The following is a 15,075-nucleotide window of genomic DNA, read 5'->3' as shown; positions in this document are numbered from 1 at the left end:
TAGTTGAGGATTATAATCTGTAGAGAAGATTATGGCGTTACAGACAGTCTAGGGATTGTAGTGGAGCGTACATGCTAAAGGTTTAAGTTAAGGATCAAGACTGTTCCTTAGAGGCACTTACTGTAGGGTCTTGGTATCATGGTTCCTAGTACTGTAGGGTCTTATCATGGTTCCTAGTAGCAGATAATAAGGAGTACAATGTCAGAACCATAGTGCTCAGGTAATATCTTTACATTTAATTCTGAGATTGTAAAGATTATGAGATTAGAAAAGCGCTAATTTAAACTCAAAGTGCTTCAGTAGATCATTCCACTTCAGTATCATAAGTCATATTTATTTCCTTCTCAGAGTCTAAGAGAATTTAAAATATCCGCACACAGTTAAAGCTCCCAAATAAATATTTAAAATGCAACTTTCCACCATGTCGGTCATCAGGCAACATCTCAGGGTCTAGCCAGTGAGAGGGTTTAACTTTGGTGTGATTAAGGCTGAGCTTTGAGAAGTTCAATATCTTCAGGCCTAAACGAGCTCTCAAAATGTCCTCTTTAACTGTCCCACTAGCTCAGGCCTGTAAGTACAGCAGCCCAGCGCTCTACAGCCACTGCTCTGAATTATTCAACAAAGCACCCATGGCAGGATGGAACGGGGCGACAAAGATTGAAGATCATTTCAGGGTACTGGTACCAGGAAATCGACTGACGTCAGACCTTGCGTGAACGTGTGTGTGTGTGTACGCACGTGCACGCACGAGTTACGTCTGATTTATACGTAGTGATAAAATCACAGTCCTAAAATGTTGATTTCCGCACAAGCATAGTTATACAAACGTGTATGTGCACGTGCGCGTGTTTGTGTACATGTGCATGTGTGAAAAATGTATCTGTCATTATTCCAGGCAGAGGGAGCTGCATTGGAGACTCTTTATTAATTCATGAGCTCTGTCAGTCTCTCCCCTGGACATCTGCATTGTCTCAAGTTTTATTCATTAACACAGCTTCATTATAGCGTTTTTTTCCCCTTTTATCTATTCTAGAGGGACTGCACACATACTAGATTAGTTGCTACCCTGGTGTATTATGCACACAGTCACACAAACAAAAAACTGAGGACGAGCAAAAAAAAAAGCCTTCTAACTCTCCTTGTTTATTAAGCCCTATACACTTTGTTGTACGACAAATTGCGGAAATAGACCATTATTGACAGTTCTCACCAATAATGACATACCCAAAATAGGGACACCCGGTTGAAACTGGTAAATAGTTCAAGGAAGAGTTGGGGTCGCATTCTGTGTATTGGTAAATGCAACAACAAGGGCGTTCGTGCACTGTAGGGAAGGTTGACCCTAGCTGACATTAGAGTCCCCTATACTTAGCTACATCAGGCATAGTGTGGTAATTTTTTTGTCTATAAATACTCACCAATGAATCAACAGGTAGTTGTGTTGATTCATTTCAAACTGGTGTCCCTTTTTGGACATGTCATTATATGCTATAATCAAACAATTTCTAAAAAACATCTTTGAAATAGGGCTTAAATGGTTAAATTTTGATCCCTGTGAGCTTGAAAATGGAAGGCTTTATTTGAATCATGTGTGCACAGTACATCTATATTGTATGTATTGTTTCATTTTCTTTTACTGCTGTTGCAAACCAAATTGCCCATTGGGACATATAAACGTACTTTACATTACTAATGTAGAAACGAGAGACAGAGAGAAGAAACTGGGTATACATCTATAGACAGTGAAATGTTAATTTATCCATTTGTAACTCGATTTGTTCACTCTCATAGTTAAATTAACACTGAGGAATTTACTATGTATAGAGTCAGAAAAGAGACAGGAGCCAAGTAGGTGCCTGTTAGTCTGTCTGTCTGTCTGTCTGTCTGTCTGTCTGTGTCTATGCATTTGTTTGTATGCCGAGTCTTCCTGAAAGCCTCCAGCTTGTTCCAGGAAATGCCTTGGCTAGCATACATTGTAATATAGCTCAGTGTTGCTGGCCCTAGTATAGCCATATCCTCATGGCTCCTTTGCTATCAATCAGCCTAGTTGAGAGGGGGGGGGGGGGGGGGGGTGTGTGTGTGTGTGTGTGTGTGTGTGTGTGTGTGTGTGTGTGTGTGTGTGTGTGTGTGTGTGTGTTCGCACGCACACACACTGTGTGTGCGTGCATGCGAAAAGAAGGTGTAAAAAGTGGGTAAATTTATTTGCCAGCAGTTCCCTATTTGATTGCACAGTATGTGTATTACTGTACTGTACTAGATGTAACACAGCTCACATGCATTGCACATACTGATGTGTACATGTAGATATGGCTACAGGCAAGAGAGTGTGTGCAGGACTGTAACACTTTAGAATCTTAAATAGATTGTCTCACCATGTAGGACAGAGTCATAATTTTTTAAGGGAATCTTTAAATTTGATGATTGCTTTAATCTTTCTCCCTGTGTGTCTCTCTCTCCAGGTGTCCCTGGTTGACCAAGGCCATCTCCGCTGCAGTGCCTCTCTATAATGGCGTCGTCTTCCTCTTTGTTCTGGCAAACTTCAGCATGGCTACCTTCATGGACCCTGGAGTCTTCCCCCGAGGTTTGTGTTGAAATGATTGTTGGAAATATTTATGTGTGTGTGTGTGCAGTGTATTCCAATGCAGCTACTGCTTGGGTTACATATAATATGACAAACGGCATACAATAATATTGCTTTCAGGCAGAAACCTTGCATCTCCATATATTTTTTTTACCATATTCTTCATCGTATGACAGTGTTCCGTAAAAGTAGCGAAAATAGCCAATCTCTGTTGCTGATAGCGCTGCACAAGAAGTAAAGGCTTTGTTTGAATTTCTTTAGTGTCTAGTCAGTATTATCATACTCTCCAAGTAAGGCAGTTATGGATCTGTATTCCAAATTATTTGAAATGAGTGGCAATTTCAAAAACTGTACCTTCGATAACTTTGATAGTTACTGGAGATAAAGGCTGATATGAAATTTCCTGAAATCGATGATTACCTTTTTGGTTTTGTCTACAAGTTGTTATCCTTACACCATAGGTGTAGCTCTCTCACCTCTGTCCTATAAGTATTCTCGTTGTCAAGGTTCAAATGTATCATTGTAGTATCATCTGCCAGCTTGTCAATATGCAGGCCTGGATCTAGCCCAATTTGCGCCCTAGGCAAGCTTTCTCTTTTTTGTCCTTTTTTTGCCCTCAAAATATAAAAAAAATTGTGTGTGACAGACTGGTTTTACTAATTACATTAGCTGTTCAACAATGTGGTAGAGGTGCGCTGCGACGTTGTCAGTCTAACAGCCGCCCCTCCCTCCTCCGCAGCTCAGCCAGGCTGCATAGGCTCCCAGTTCCAGGCAGACAGGCAGTATCACAAGGCTTATTCACCCATGTGACTCAGTGATGTGACTTGCAAACGAGTGATAGAATACGGATCGCTCAAGTGTCATCATTCATTTCGGAATATTACACCACCCAATTCGGCGCCCCCTCTAGATGGCGCCCTAATAGGTCGCCTATAGGGTGCCTATAGGGCTGACAATGTGCTATTATCAGGCCGGAAGGGGGAGATTCCATTTTCGTCCCTGTCCGCTTGTGTGTGCGACTGTGCGTGTGTCTGTATTTCTGTGTGACTTATATTTTGACACTTGCTTTGGCAATGTAATCGTATGTACATTAAACCTTAATGAGCTTGTGGAGGGGGAAATTTGTCTGTGAGTGGATGCTCTGTGACAATTACATGCTCGCACACACAAGTGCGTGTGTGTGTGTTTACTGTGCATGTACACATGGGACTATGATTAATGGTTTCTTCTGTGTCTTGTGCACGTGGTGGGTTCACTATACTCTATACACCAGAGCTCACATCAACACACGCCAAAGCTGTTTCTCAACATCCCATTATCTCCCCTCATCAGCCTGTTCAAATCCATACCTCCATAGATCTAGGCTGGGATTTACCCCCAGGTCTTCCATGGAGCCCTGCTGGAAGCTCTACTGTTTGTGGGCATGTATTCAGGATCGCTCAACTGTTTGTCCTTCTAAAACTTTGCACAATCCACCATACCACATATTTTGGGGTTAAAGGGATATTTCACTTTATTATTATTTTTTTGTCATTTTATTGTCTACTCAGGCCTTTGTGAGCCCCCCAGACAGTTTTTAAGTTGCTCGATTCAGTATTTAGGCATTTGATATTCATTTTATCAGACACGCCCCCTTCCTATACAAACCCATTGTAACTTCAAACTCCATTTTAACCATGTTAGATTCATCAAAAACACCCGTCCTTGGTTCTGGTGACTCATACCACCCCCCTAATACGCGAGGGGGCCATGTTTTTTCAATTACTTTTTTCATTTATTTTTTATATATATTTTTTTTATGAAAAAAATAAAATACAATACAACAATAAAATAAATGAAAAAGATAATTGAAAAAACACGGCCCCCTCACGCATTAGGAGGGCCTTTAAGTAGACATCAGCCCAGGAGACCCAGTTAGTAATTCATTCTACCAGATTCATAGCTCCATTTCTGCTGATGAAGATCCAGACAACTGATTTTCTTTTATGTCAGGTTCTCAACTATGGACCCATAATTCTGCTGGTTTTCATTCTAGCCTGGCAGAATGGTAGTCAGGGTCCCCAGAACCACAAGCTGATTGTTTAGTAAACAATCATTGAACTCATTTCCAGGTTAGTGTTTGTATTGATGGCTGTAAATGATAAGCGCCTGTGTTTAGGAAGTGCATTCCGGCCCCCATAAAGGAGTAATTATCTTTACAGTGCATATGGCCGAGGCTATTTAACCTCCATCAAGAGATAATGAAGACCTTCTGCCCCTTCCCGCTGTGAGTTTTATGGAGGAACAGGGGAATTCATAAAGGAGGGAGGGACAGTAAGCAGAGCATGAGTTGTAGCTATTGCATACTGACAAGGCTCCAAAGCTCGAGTCCCGTTGCCGACGATCTTTGCTGCATGTCTGTCCACATCTCTCTCATCCCTGTTTCCTGTCTGTCTCTACAGTAAAGCAATATTAATAAAGCCCAAAAAGCTTTATTTTTTTATTTTTTTTAAACTCTGGATTTTACTGTCTAAGAAAGCTGAGATAGAGCCAGGATAGTAGAGTCAGGAGAGGGGGCTCTGGTGGGAGTTGATCTTAGTCCAGGTGGGTTAAGTGTGGCTCCACATTACTGGCATAACATTTCATCATTGTGAAAGGTGTTTCCAGTGGCCTGGTAAAACAAGGTATTTGGTGCTGTGCGTGTCTCTGGCCTACATACTGTGTAGCAGGAATGAAATCCGTTAGTATATATAATCTGTGTGAGCCCTAAACACTGAAACCCCCCCCCCCCCATGCAACTCATGGGGGGGGTGTAGAAAAGCGTTTAGCACATTTACACTTAATATTTGGGAAAACAATCTGTTTATTTTTTTATCAGGGTCTTAATCTTTAAAGCATTCACACGCTATACATGCATTCATGTATATTGTGTTTGTGTGTGTGTGTGTGTGTGTGTGTGTGTGTGTGTGTGTGTGTGTGTGTGTGTACGTGCACACTCATATATACAGTAAGTACAGTACACACAGATACAAACACACGCACTCACACACAAATGGGACGTGCGCACTCACACTGATGTATGGGGAATGGATGCAGTCTAATCCCTCCTTCTAGTAGATATGCCCTCTGGTGGGGCTCACTACATCTCTGTCGTCTCTGTCAATACAGTCCTCGTGATCTGCCAGTGCACGTGCTGACATACATATCCAGAGACATGATGAAGAAAGACATTCATGTCAAAGCTTCGGAGAAATAGACAGATAGAGAGACGGACACTAAGTCATGAAGAAACGAGCAGAGAGTGAGAGCGAGAGAGATCAGGAGACTGAGTGAGAGAGAAAATAAATGTTTGTCATGGGACAAAATGTCTGGTACATCACACATAATCAGTGGAAAGAATTACCTTAAAGATTTTAACATCCAAGGTGTAATGAAGAATGCGCTTAGGCACTGGTTTGGGTTGTGAATTGTCACTTAAGTACTCAATGTCAGATGTTTAAAAAAAATCACACCCTGTGTGAAGTGGGCGGTGTCTTGCTAGCTAATCACAATACTGAATGGAGTCAACCAATCATGTACAAAAGATAAATACATTTATTGAAACACTCTTTATGATGGACGAAACCATAACTCGAAAAAAACAAAGTTTTGGTTTTTTTCGAGTTATGGTTGCTTATATAGGGCTATGCACATGTGTCATGTGACACTGGCCAATCACAGTCCTGAATAGACTGTGATTGGCCAATCACAGCGCAGGATAATTCTACAAATTTCCTGGGCCCAGATCACAGCGCAGGAAAATGTACATTTTTCCAAATCTCACTTATAGGGGCGGTTTCACCGCCCAAAAAGATAGCATGCATAATATTCAGAAGAATGATAGAAGAAACAGATTCCTTGGATAATAGTAGGAAGCTGTCCTCTACAGGGCCGTGCTTAGGGATCAGGAGGCCCTAGGCAAACCCCAGTATGAGGCCCCTGGGTCGGGAGTCGGGGCCCATATGTGGGTTGCGGACCAATTTTCAAGGGTCGCGAGTAAATACCCCTTTATTTTTTGTCTCCTACATTTTGTTTTTAATTATTTCAAAAGATGAAAAAATGTCATGGAGATATGATTGACTGTGCTAAGTTTCAGTATAGCTCAGACCACTGCAGTGGTCTGAGCTGAGGAGCTTCTCTGATATGAGGATGATCTTATAGCTACTTTCGCTACTCTATTGTATGTGTTCTGTTCTTATATCTCTGGTTATCTTCATAACTGTAGTTCCGTATCTGTATGCTGGGTTCAGGGTTCACTAGTGTATAAATAAAGATATGACATCATGCTGTGACGTCATTCGCTGGCGTTACCGCGGATTAGGTGGTGGTGATCTCATGCTAGATGTCGTATTCTCTGTAACACAAGGGGATTATATCTCCTGAAATAGTGTTCCTTTACAAGTGAGTCAGGTACTAAAATTGAGTCATGGACTGTTGGAAATATTTCTATGGTACCAAGAAATGGTAATTAACCACTTGACCCCCAGCATCCGTATTCTGGGGGGAATGTTTGCCAACAATAGCAGATCTACAAGCTCGCAACGCGTCGTGTTGAGACCCGCTTATAGATTGGCTAATTTTGGTGAAAAGATTTGGCGTAGAGTGAAAAAGGAGCGTACCAAGTGCAGTTGCAACTCAGGTCTGATTTGCTAATTTACTGTAGAAGGGTTTAAGTGGTTAATAATCATATTAGGTACTCATTAGGTACTTGGAACACAGACAAGCCGGTGCGATATAATTCTTCTTCTAAAGATTAGATGATGATTTAATAACAGAAATGGTCTACTTTAATGCACTGTGTAACAGATGCTCCCTCTCCCTTATCCAGTATCTCAGTTACTTGCTATGATCAGTTATAATAATAACAATTGATTTATTATGATTATTATTCAATTAGTTTTGCCCGTGCATTTGCCCATGAATAGGGTTATTGCGGGCCTTAAATTGAGTCCCAGCTGATCCTTCTCTCCCATGCCTGTCATATTCAATCTCCCGCTTTCCCATTGCCAATCTCAATAAAATAAAATAATACACTGTAGCAGGGTTCAGTGGACTGCCATCTCTCATTGAGGGAAGAAAAGATTGTAGACCAGGGGCTGCATATGTTTTTGGCATTTTTCAGCTGGTGTACCTTTGAAATCTATTTATAGAGGCTGTAGTGCCATAATGACAGAGTAATCTCTCTCAGACTATGGGACTCTGTATTCCTGTGGTCTCTCTTTCTGTTCTCTCCTACTGTCCATATCTCTATATATTTCTGCCTCTCCTTCATTTTTCCTTCAGCTTCTTCTCATTCGTTCCATTTCTGTCGGTTTTCCTGCCCTATTTGCCGCCTTAAATCTCTCTCTCTCTTTATCTCAAGCTCGTTCTCTCTTGATGTGTTTTTCCCCCATTTTCCTCTTGCCATCTGCCTGTGTGTGTGTGTGTGTCTGTCTCTCTCCTTGTCTTTCTGTATCTCTCTCTCTCTCTCCACCTGTGCTTTAGCTGCCTCTGTTTCCCTCCAGGTATTTTACTGAGGGAGTGTGAAATCATTTTTCAAGATGGTGCCCTACACTGATCCTTTCTCAGTTTGAATGAGCTCTTTGATCAGCTGAAAGAAGGTTTTGTTCCTTGGTCTCAACAGAACAACACGGCCCTCACTGTGTTGTGGCGCTGCGTGCAAACATCCACAAAAAAACTAGTGTGGCAACATGTAAAGGCGTGGGAAAGTCATTATTCTCATCAGTCATCATACATAAGGATATTTTCCACATAAGGCAAGATTCTCCACTTTTTATTTCATATTTTTTTCGGTTTAATCTCCCCCTACCACCCACTGTTGGCCTGGGAAGAGCCTCCTCCGATACACATGGAGTTGCCAGTCCCAGTCCCACTTTTCAGTTTCACAGGGAGAGCGTATCTCCCCCAAGATCCCCTCCCTGCTAAACAGGGGACCCCAACCAACCAGCAGGGGTCGCTAGTGCAAGGATACAATCCCTTGCCCAAGAATACTGTCAATTGTATTTGTTGCTGTTGTGCTCTGCTGTAGTGGGAGAGTTTTTTTTTTTACATGTCAGGGGTTGGGGTTCCATTCCCTCAGTGACGTATGATGGGTAAGGGATTCACCATGTCAATGTCAATAGTTTGTATCACACCTGACTGCAGATTCTTCCCTGGGTTAAGATATTCACCTTGCTTAATAGTAAGTCCCATAGTTAAAATTACACAGACTATTTATAACATTTCCATTTAATTGATTGTTGCTCTTTGCACAAACAGCTAACAGTGGGGGCTAGCTTAATTTAATGCGGTTCCCCGTTGTTCCTCTCTCATATAGTTATACATCACCACTCTGTATGTGTGTTTTAGTGAGTAAGAGATGGAGTGAAAGTGCATGTGCTTACACATAATGTGTGAACGTCTCTCTGTGTAATTACATTAGGCGATTATCACTTTGTTTGCTGGTCTAGTCTATGTGTAAGCGTCCACACCACAATGTCGTTTTTCTGTGTGTGTCCTCTACAGCGGACGAGGACGAGGACAAGGACGATGATTTCCGGGCACCTCTCTACAAGAATGTGGAGATCAAAGGCATCCAGGTTCGGATGAAGTGGTGTGCCACCTGTCACTTCTACAGGCCACCTCGCTGCTCCCACTGCAGTGTCTGTGACAACTGTGTGGAGGTGAGAAAGACATTCACACTGTGCCTAAGGAACAATATGAACACAACCAGTGTGGTTGGTGCCAAAATGTGGTCAACAAGATGCTTGGATAGGGTCAGTGGTTCTCAACCTTTTGTGGATCAGAGCCCACTTGAAAATCTCAAAAGCGTTTATCGAAAGAATATATACCATGTATAAAAAAATTGGTTAGGGTTAGGCCCTGGCCCACAGGTTGAGAACCACTGGATATCATTAATAAGATCTTTGATAGAGGAATCTTTTTTGACATTTTAGCATACAATAATCACAACACATTATAAAGCATTTATAATTACTTAGGTTTGGCTTTCCCCAATTAATCTGATTCTTTTGGAAACCAGATAATGGTGTTTACCATTTCAATAACCAGTGTATTGCCTTAAGACAAGTAATACAGGTAGGATTGGTGTTTCAACAGTAAACACACTCATTGCAAGAGCAGAGGGTTAGTGTTTTAACACTGTGTGCTAAGGAGTAGTGACTAATTGGTCCTCTGGAGCCGGCCATACACCCCATGGCCATATTTTGTATTTTAAAACAAAATAACAGACGCCATGTGGATTTCAGATACAGTCTTTGAGACACCTTTTATACATTTCTCATCACATCACACATGATCCTTGTTATTTTTATCATGACCACTGATGGTGTGGTGTCCAATTAACACTGCATCAGGTGATTTAATTAATTAACACATCTTAAACCACAGAGGTGGAAACTAATTAATGGGTGTACCGTTTGGCTGGAATGAAAACAAGCGCATACAGTATGTGGCCCTCTGTGACACATGACTGCACACCACTGAGACTCAATATTAGTTTCCCCTACTTTTTTTTTTTTTTTACGGTTTGTGGCGTTTGAAGCTGTTCGCTCCAGCTGGGCTGCTGTCCTTGAAGCTGTCTAAGAGCTTTCATGTACACCACACATCCCAGTATGAAAGGGGTCATATATATATATATATGGCTTTGAACTAACCACGAGGTAGTGTAGTGGTACTCAGATCTTTAGTAAGTTGAGGTGAAATAATGTATGCTATGGTAGGTGAGGTAAAAAGTAATTAAAGGGAAATTTGGTTTGACAATATGTATACATAAATGTACCAGCAGAAAGTATACAAGTCTCAACAAAAATAGAAAAGACTAATATATTTCAGCCATTATAATTTTACACCCCATCGCTGCACCCCATTATCCCCCATCTCACTTCTTCTATCCCTCTTTTTCGTCTCCCTTCCCTATCTTCTTCCAAATATCACTCCTCCTCCTTCCGTCTCCCTGTCCATCTTGCCTTCCTCCACCTCCCTCTCTCTCCATGTCTCCTTCCCTCCCTCCCCTTCCATTCTGTGTCGTCCGGCCGGCTCCCTACAAACTTCCCTACCTCCTCTTTCCCCTCCCTCCCCCCCTTAACCTCCTTGCCTGCTTTCCTCCCTCCATCCCTTCCTCCAACCCACACTCATCCATCCCAAGGTTATTATAGTTTAGCATTGTTTCTTTCTTTTTATTTTTTCTGTCTCAGTTTCAGTTTACTTTTGATTTGTTTTTAAACTGGGTTTGCTTGTTTAGTTTATTTTCTGAAAAGGCTTAGTTTAGTTTAGTTTTCATTAGTGTCTTTTGTCAAGGGTGAGATTCAAAAAGATCAGGAAAATAGCAAAAACAATTTTGCTATACTTTGAAGATTTTTAACAACAGGGCTTAAAACTGGCAGAGCTAAAAAACATTGGAACATAAGATTTCACATCCTTCCAAAATATTAGGCTTAAAGGTCATTACACACCGGCGATTATGTGAATATACGCAAAATTCGGATGCGGTCCGAATAAATAAAAGACGCTTTTTCGCTCCGCGAAACGGATGTGGAAGCTTGCATTGACTTTATAAGGTTTTTTAAAAAAACGTATTATTCGCATGAAAAAATCGCCCCCGGTGTGTAAGGACCTTAAAGGGACACTTCACCCAAATGTTTTAGTTTTTGTCTCATTCCTAAGACAATAATTTGATGACCAGCGGACCGGTAGGCAGCGGTTCCGGTAGGAGACACAACGACTCGTTGTGTCTCCTACCGGAACCGCTGCCGGTCATCAAATTATTGTCTTAGGAATGAGACAAAAAACTAAAAAAATATCCATGAATTCAAGTCTCCATGGGGTGACTAATCCATTGAAACAAAGTTTTTTTTGGGTGTAGTGTCCCTTTAAGTATGAAATATTTACAAAGACTAAAACTTGTTTTGTAAACACACAATACAGTTTCAGCTAATTATCTTTTTTCCAGCCTTGTTTTAATTTTTATTTCAGTCAACCAAATGTTTCATAAATTTCTAAAAACATGTTTTACCTATAATTACCTTGATCCGTCCATCTGTCCCCAGGACTTCGACCACCACTGTCCCTGGGTGAACAACTGCATCGGCAGGAGGAACTATCGCTACTTCTTCCTCTTCCTGCTGTCTCTGAGCATCCACATGGTGGGTGTGTTTTCCTTTGGCCTCCTCTTCGTCCTCCATCACCGGGAGCGGCTGGCCGCCTTGCACACCACCGTCACGTATCCTTCCACCACCCACAGATTGAGCTGCTGCTCGTGACCTCTTCTGTTTAAATTGTGTTTCTTTATTCATTTTGGTTGACGTAAACAAGTCGAAACTAGACAAGCATAGTCTTTAACTTGCATGTAAATTATATGAGTTGGTATTGTGTGAGTGTTTGTGCACAGAGCAAGTGTGTAAGATATCTATATAGTAAGCTCATGAGTGGAATTTAAGGATTTTAGGCACTAGCCCAAAGGACTGGTCTGGTGACATATCTTCTAACTTGGACAAATGATTACTACCGGTAGTCAAGTTTTGAAAATATATTTTTATATATATTTTTATATATATATAAAAAGACTATACATACAATGTAGCCTATCCCATATGCAGTGTTTTTTGATTGATAGCAATAATAAAAGTATATTTACAGAAAAACAATGGGGGATATTTATACATACTAAGTAAGGCCAATGTTTTGGCAGAAAGCTTCCTTTGTCAGGACACTTTGCTGGAGGTGGTTGTGTCAGCTTCATATTAATATTAATCAAATACAATAAAATGTTAAGCGTTAACGTGACCTATCACCCAGTAAAGGTGCCCCCTGAGTCTGGCCGTGTCTACAGCTGTTACTAACACTCAAAATCCCTTACACCAGGAGAACATTCAAGGTTATGTCCTCAAGTACCGTAACATGTTAGTTAAATAATTTATGGAGGCAAAATAGCAGGAAAAAGGCGTAATTAAATATTTTACTGACACAAAATCTAAATTGGGCCAAATGAGCGCATTCCAGAGCCCTGTCTCTGCCAAACATATATGCTCATGGGACACCATGTAGAAGATTACCAAAGTCTGAATAGCAGAGAGCTTCAGCTCTACACAACATGGATATTAACTGCCCCTTGGGCGTGTTTTATTTATTTGCCTAGTCAGACATACAGGTTCATGCACGATTGAGAAGTGCTTGGTAAATAAACCTGGATGCTGGTTGACTCTGTGATGGGGAGTAAACCAAAGATGTACATGTTGCTCTAGTTTTCCTTAACCCTGCATGTGTCCAGTCTGGTTGTGATGTGTATAGCAGGACTGTTTTTTATCCCAGTCTTGGGCCTGACGGGCTTTCATATGGTGCTGGTGACCAGAGGTCGCACCACAAACGAACAGGTGAGACATTTGGAAGCTTGGAGGACAGCTGCTGAATCCTATACTGCTTCAGACTAAGTGCACTGGTCATGTTAAGCAACACACACACACACACACACACACACACACACACACACACACACACACACACACACACACACACACACACACACACACACACACACACACACACACACACACACACACACACACACACACACACACATTCTCTGTCTGTGTCTGTCTGTCTCTCTCTCTCACTCACTCACTCACTCATACGCACACCACCTTAAACCATCGTGTGTGTGTGTGTGTGTGTGTGTGTGTGTGTGTGTGTGTGTGTGTGTGTGTGTGTGTGTGTGTGTGTGTGTGTGTGTGTGTGTGTGTGTGTGTGTGTGTGTGTGTGTGTGTGTGTGTGTGTGTGTGTGTGTGTGTGTGTGTGTGTGTGTGTGTGTGTGTGTGTGTGTGTGTGTGTGCACGCGCACACGCGTGCATCGCACGTGATGTCCTTACGTATCTTTTCCCTACAATGCTAAATGAGTGTCTGTATTTCTCAGGTGACAGGCAAGTTCCGTGGAGGAGTGAATCCCTTCACCAGGGGTTGCTGTGGCAATGTGGAGTATGTCTTATGTGCTCCCCTGGCTCCCAGGTAAGACATCTACTTGGAAAGGACAATATGTCATTTTTCTATTTCTTCTTCTTTTTAAGATGTCAGGTTTTTGCGGAATCCAACTCCAATTGACCATAATTCAGACAGGGTCAAGTTCAAGTTGCACGTCTGCAGTGGGTGCATATATATGCCCATATATTGAATGGACATTTGTGATGTGATGGGTTTACTCACCGTATTGTCACACAGTAGAATCCCAGTGTTTGAAGAGTCACCAAATGGATCAGTATGGGTCCAGTTGGTTCCATTAACGGATTAACCTATACACTTTTTGGAGTTAAATTAACACTAAGGGCTATATAGGCACATATTTCTAATAACAAAGATACAACTATGACTACATCTATATATAACTACATATATATTGATCGCTCGTTACAAGTTGAAATGTGATGCTCATGGGCTCGTGTGCTGATGTGTGATAGGTTTGTGTAACCTTATTTATTTCATGTTTTCACATTTACACTAGACTGTGGATAAATACATGTAATTGAACAATCCAGTGTATATAACTAACATTAGAAATATATGTTATATTCTGACTGCGATTAATACGAACAGTTCATTGTCAGTGGTTATAATGGCCTGTATTCATCCTGAAAATACACATTAACATGAATCCAACATACACTGATGGCAGTGCTGTCAGACAAGTCTATGAAGCTGTCGATTAAATCTATGAAAAAGTTTAATCTGCAACACCATTTTATACAATATGTAGTGGAGGTCCCTGCTTCATCTCTCTCTCAGCTAGGGGGTCCTTGGGCTGAAAAATGTTGGTATGTAGGGTCTTGAAAGACGAAGTATAAAGTTTGAGTCTCAAGTAAAAACAGAAATGAACTCCTCCTGTGCAGGTACACACTGGACCCCAGGAAGAAACCCTCAGTGAAAATCCAGCCTCCTTTCATCAGACCTGATCTCTCTGACAGACAGATCGTCATCAAAGTCAGTGACAACGGGATCCATGGCACCATCATTCGTTCTAAGGTGAGTAGCTAGCTCACAGGTGGATGTTTATACTGTAGAACACAGGTTCCCAAAGTGGGGTGTGTGGACCCAAGGGACATTGAGGGAATTAGGGCCCTTGACAGAATCAGTTATTATAGCAAATAATTGTTATCACTTTAACTATTTTATACTTAGGATATTCAAAAATAGCTGATCTACAAGCTCACAATCTGCACTGTGAGCTCGTAGTTTGAATCCAACCAAAGGCCATTTACTGCATACCGCCCTCTCTATCCCACCTTTCCCGTTTCTCTAATTACTGTATCCGTCTGGAATAAAGCATAAAATGCAACACACACTAAATAAATAAATAAATATTGGAAAATTGGAAGGCCAATTAAATATAGGTTAAATATGCTTTTCAGTGCTTTTTTGAAACTCTGCCCGGAAAGGTTTTTATCACGAGACACTCCCAACATACAGTATACTGTATGCCAGTGATTGGCTTT

General features: G+C 41.4%; 1 protein-coding gene across 1 annotated transcript in view; it reads left to right on the top strand.

The window, feature by feature from the left end:
• zdhhc8b (zDHHC palmitoyltransferase 8b) overlaps positions 1–15,075 on the top strand; it is a 91,409-nt gene that overhangs the window by 67,455 nt on the left and 8,879 nt on the right. Inside the window, exons 2-7 of the mRNA XM_080432147.1 lie at positions 2,460–2,581; positions 9,104–9,261; positions 11,647–11,819; positions 12,867–12,969; positions 13,506–13,597; positions 14,473–14,605. Coding sequence (XP_080288273.1) covers positions 2,460–2,581; positions 9,104–9,261; positions 11,647–11,819; positions 12,867–12,969; positions 13,506–13,597; positions 14,473–14,605 — 781 coding nt within the window. The remainder of the gene's footprint in view (positions 1–2,459; positions 2,582–9,103; positions 9,262–11,646; positions 11,820–12,866; positions 12,970–13,505; positions 13,598–14,472; positions 14,606–15,075) is intronic.

The sequence above is a fragment of the Gymnoscopelus braueri genome, assembly GCF_963280865.1.
Source record: "Gymnoscopelus braueri genome assembly, chromosome: 7".
Taxonomy (NCBI): Eukaryota; Metazoa; Chordata; class Actinopteri; order Myctophiformes; family Myctophidae; genus Gymnoscopelus; species Gymnoscopelus braueri.
The sequence above is the reverse complement of the archived record's forward strand: the minus strand, read 5'-3'. Positions and strand labels throughout refer to the sequence as shown.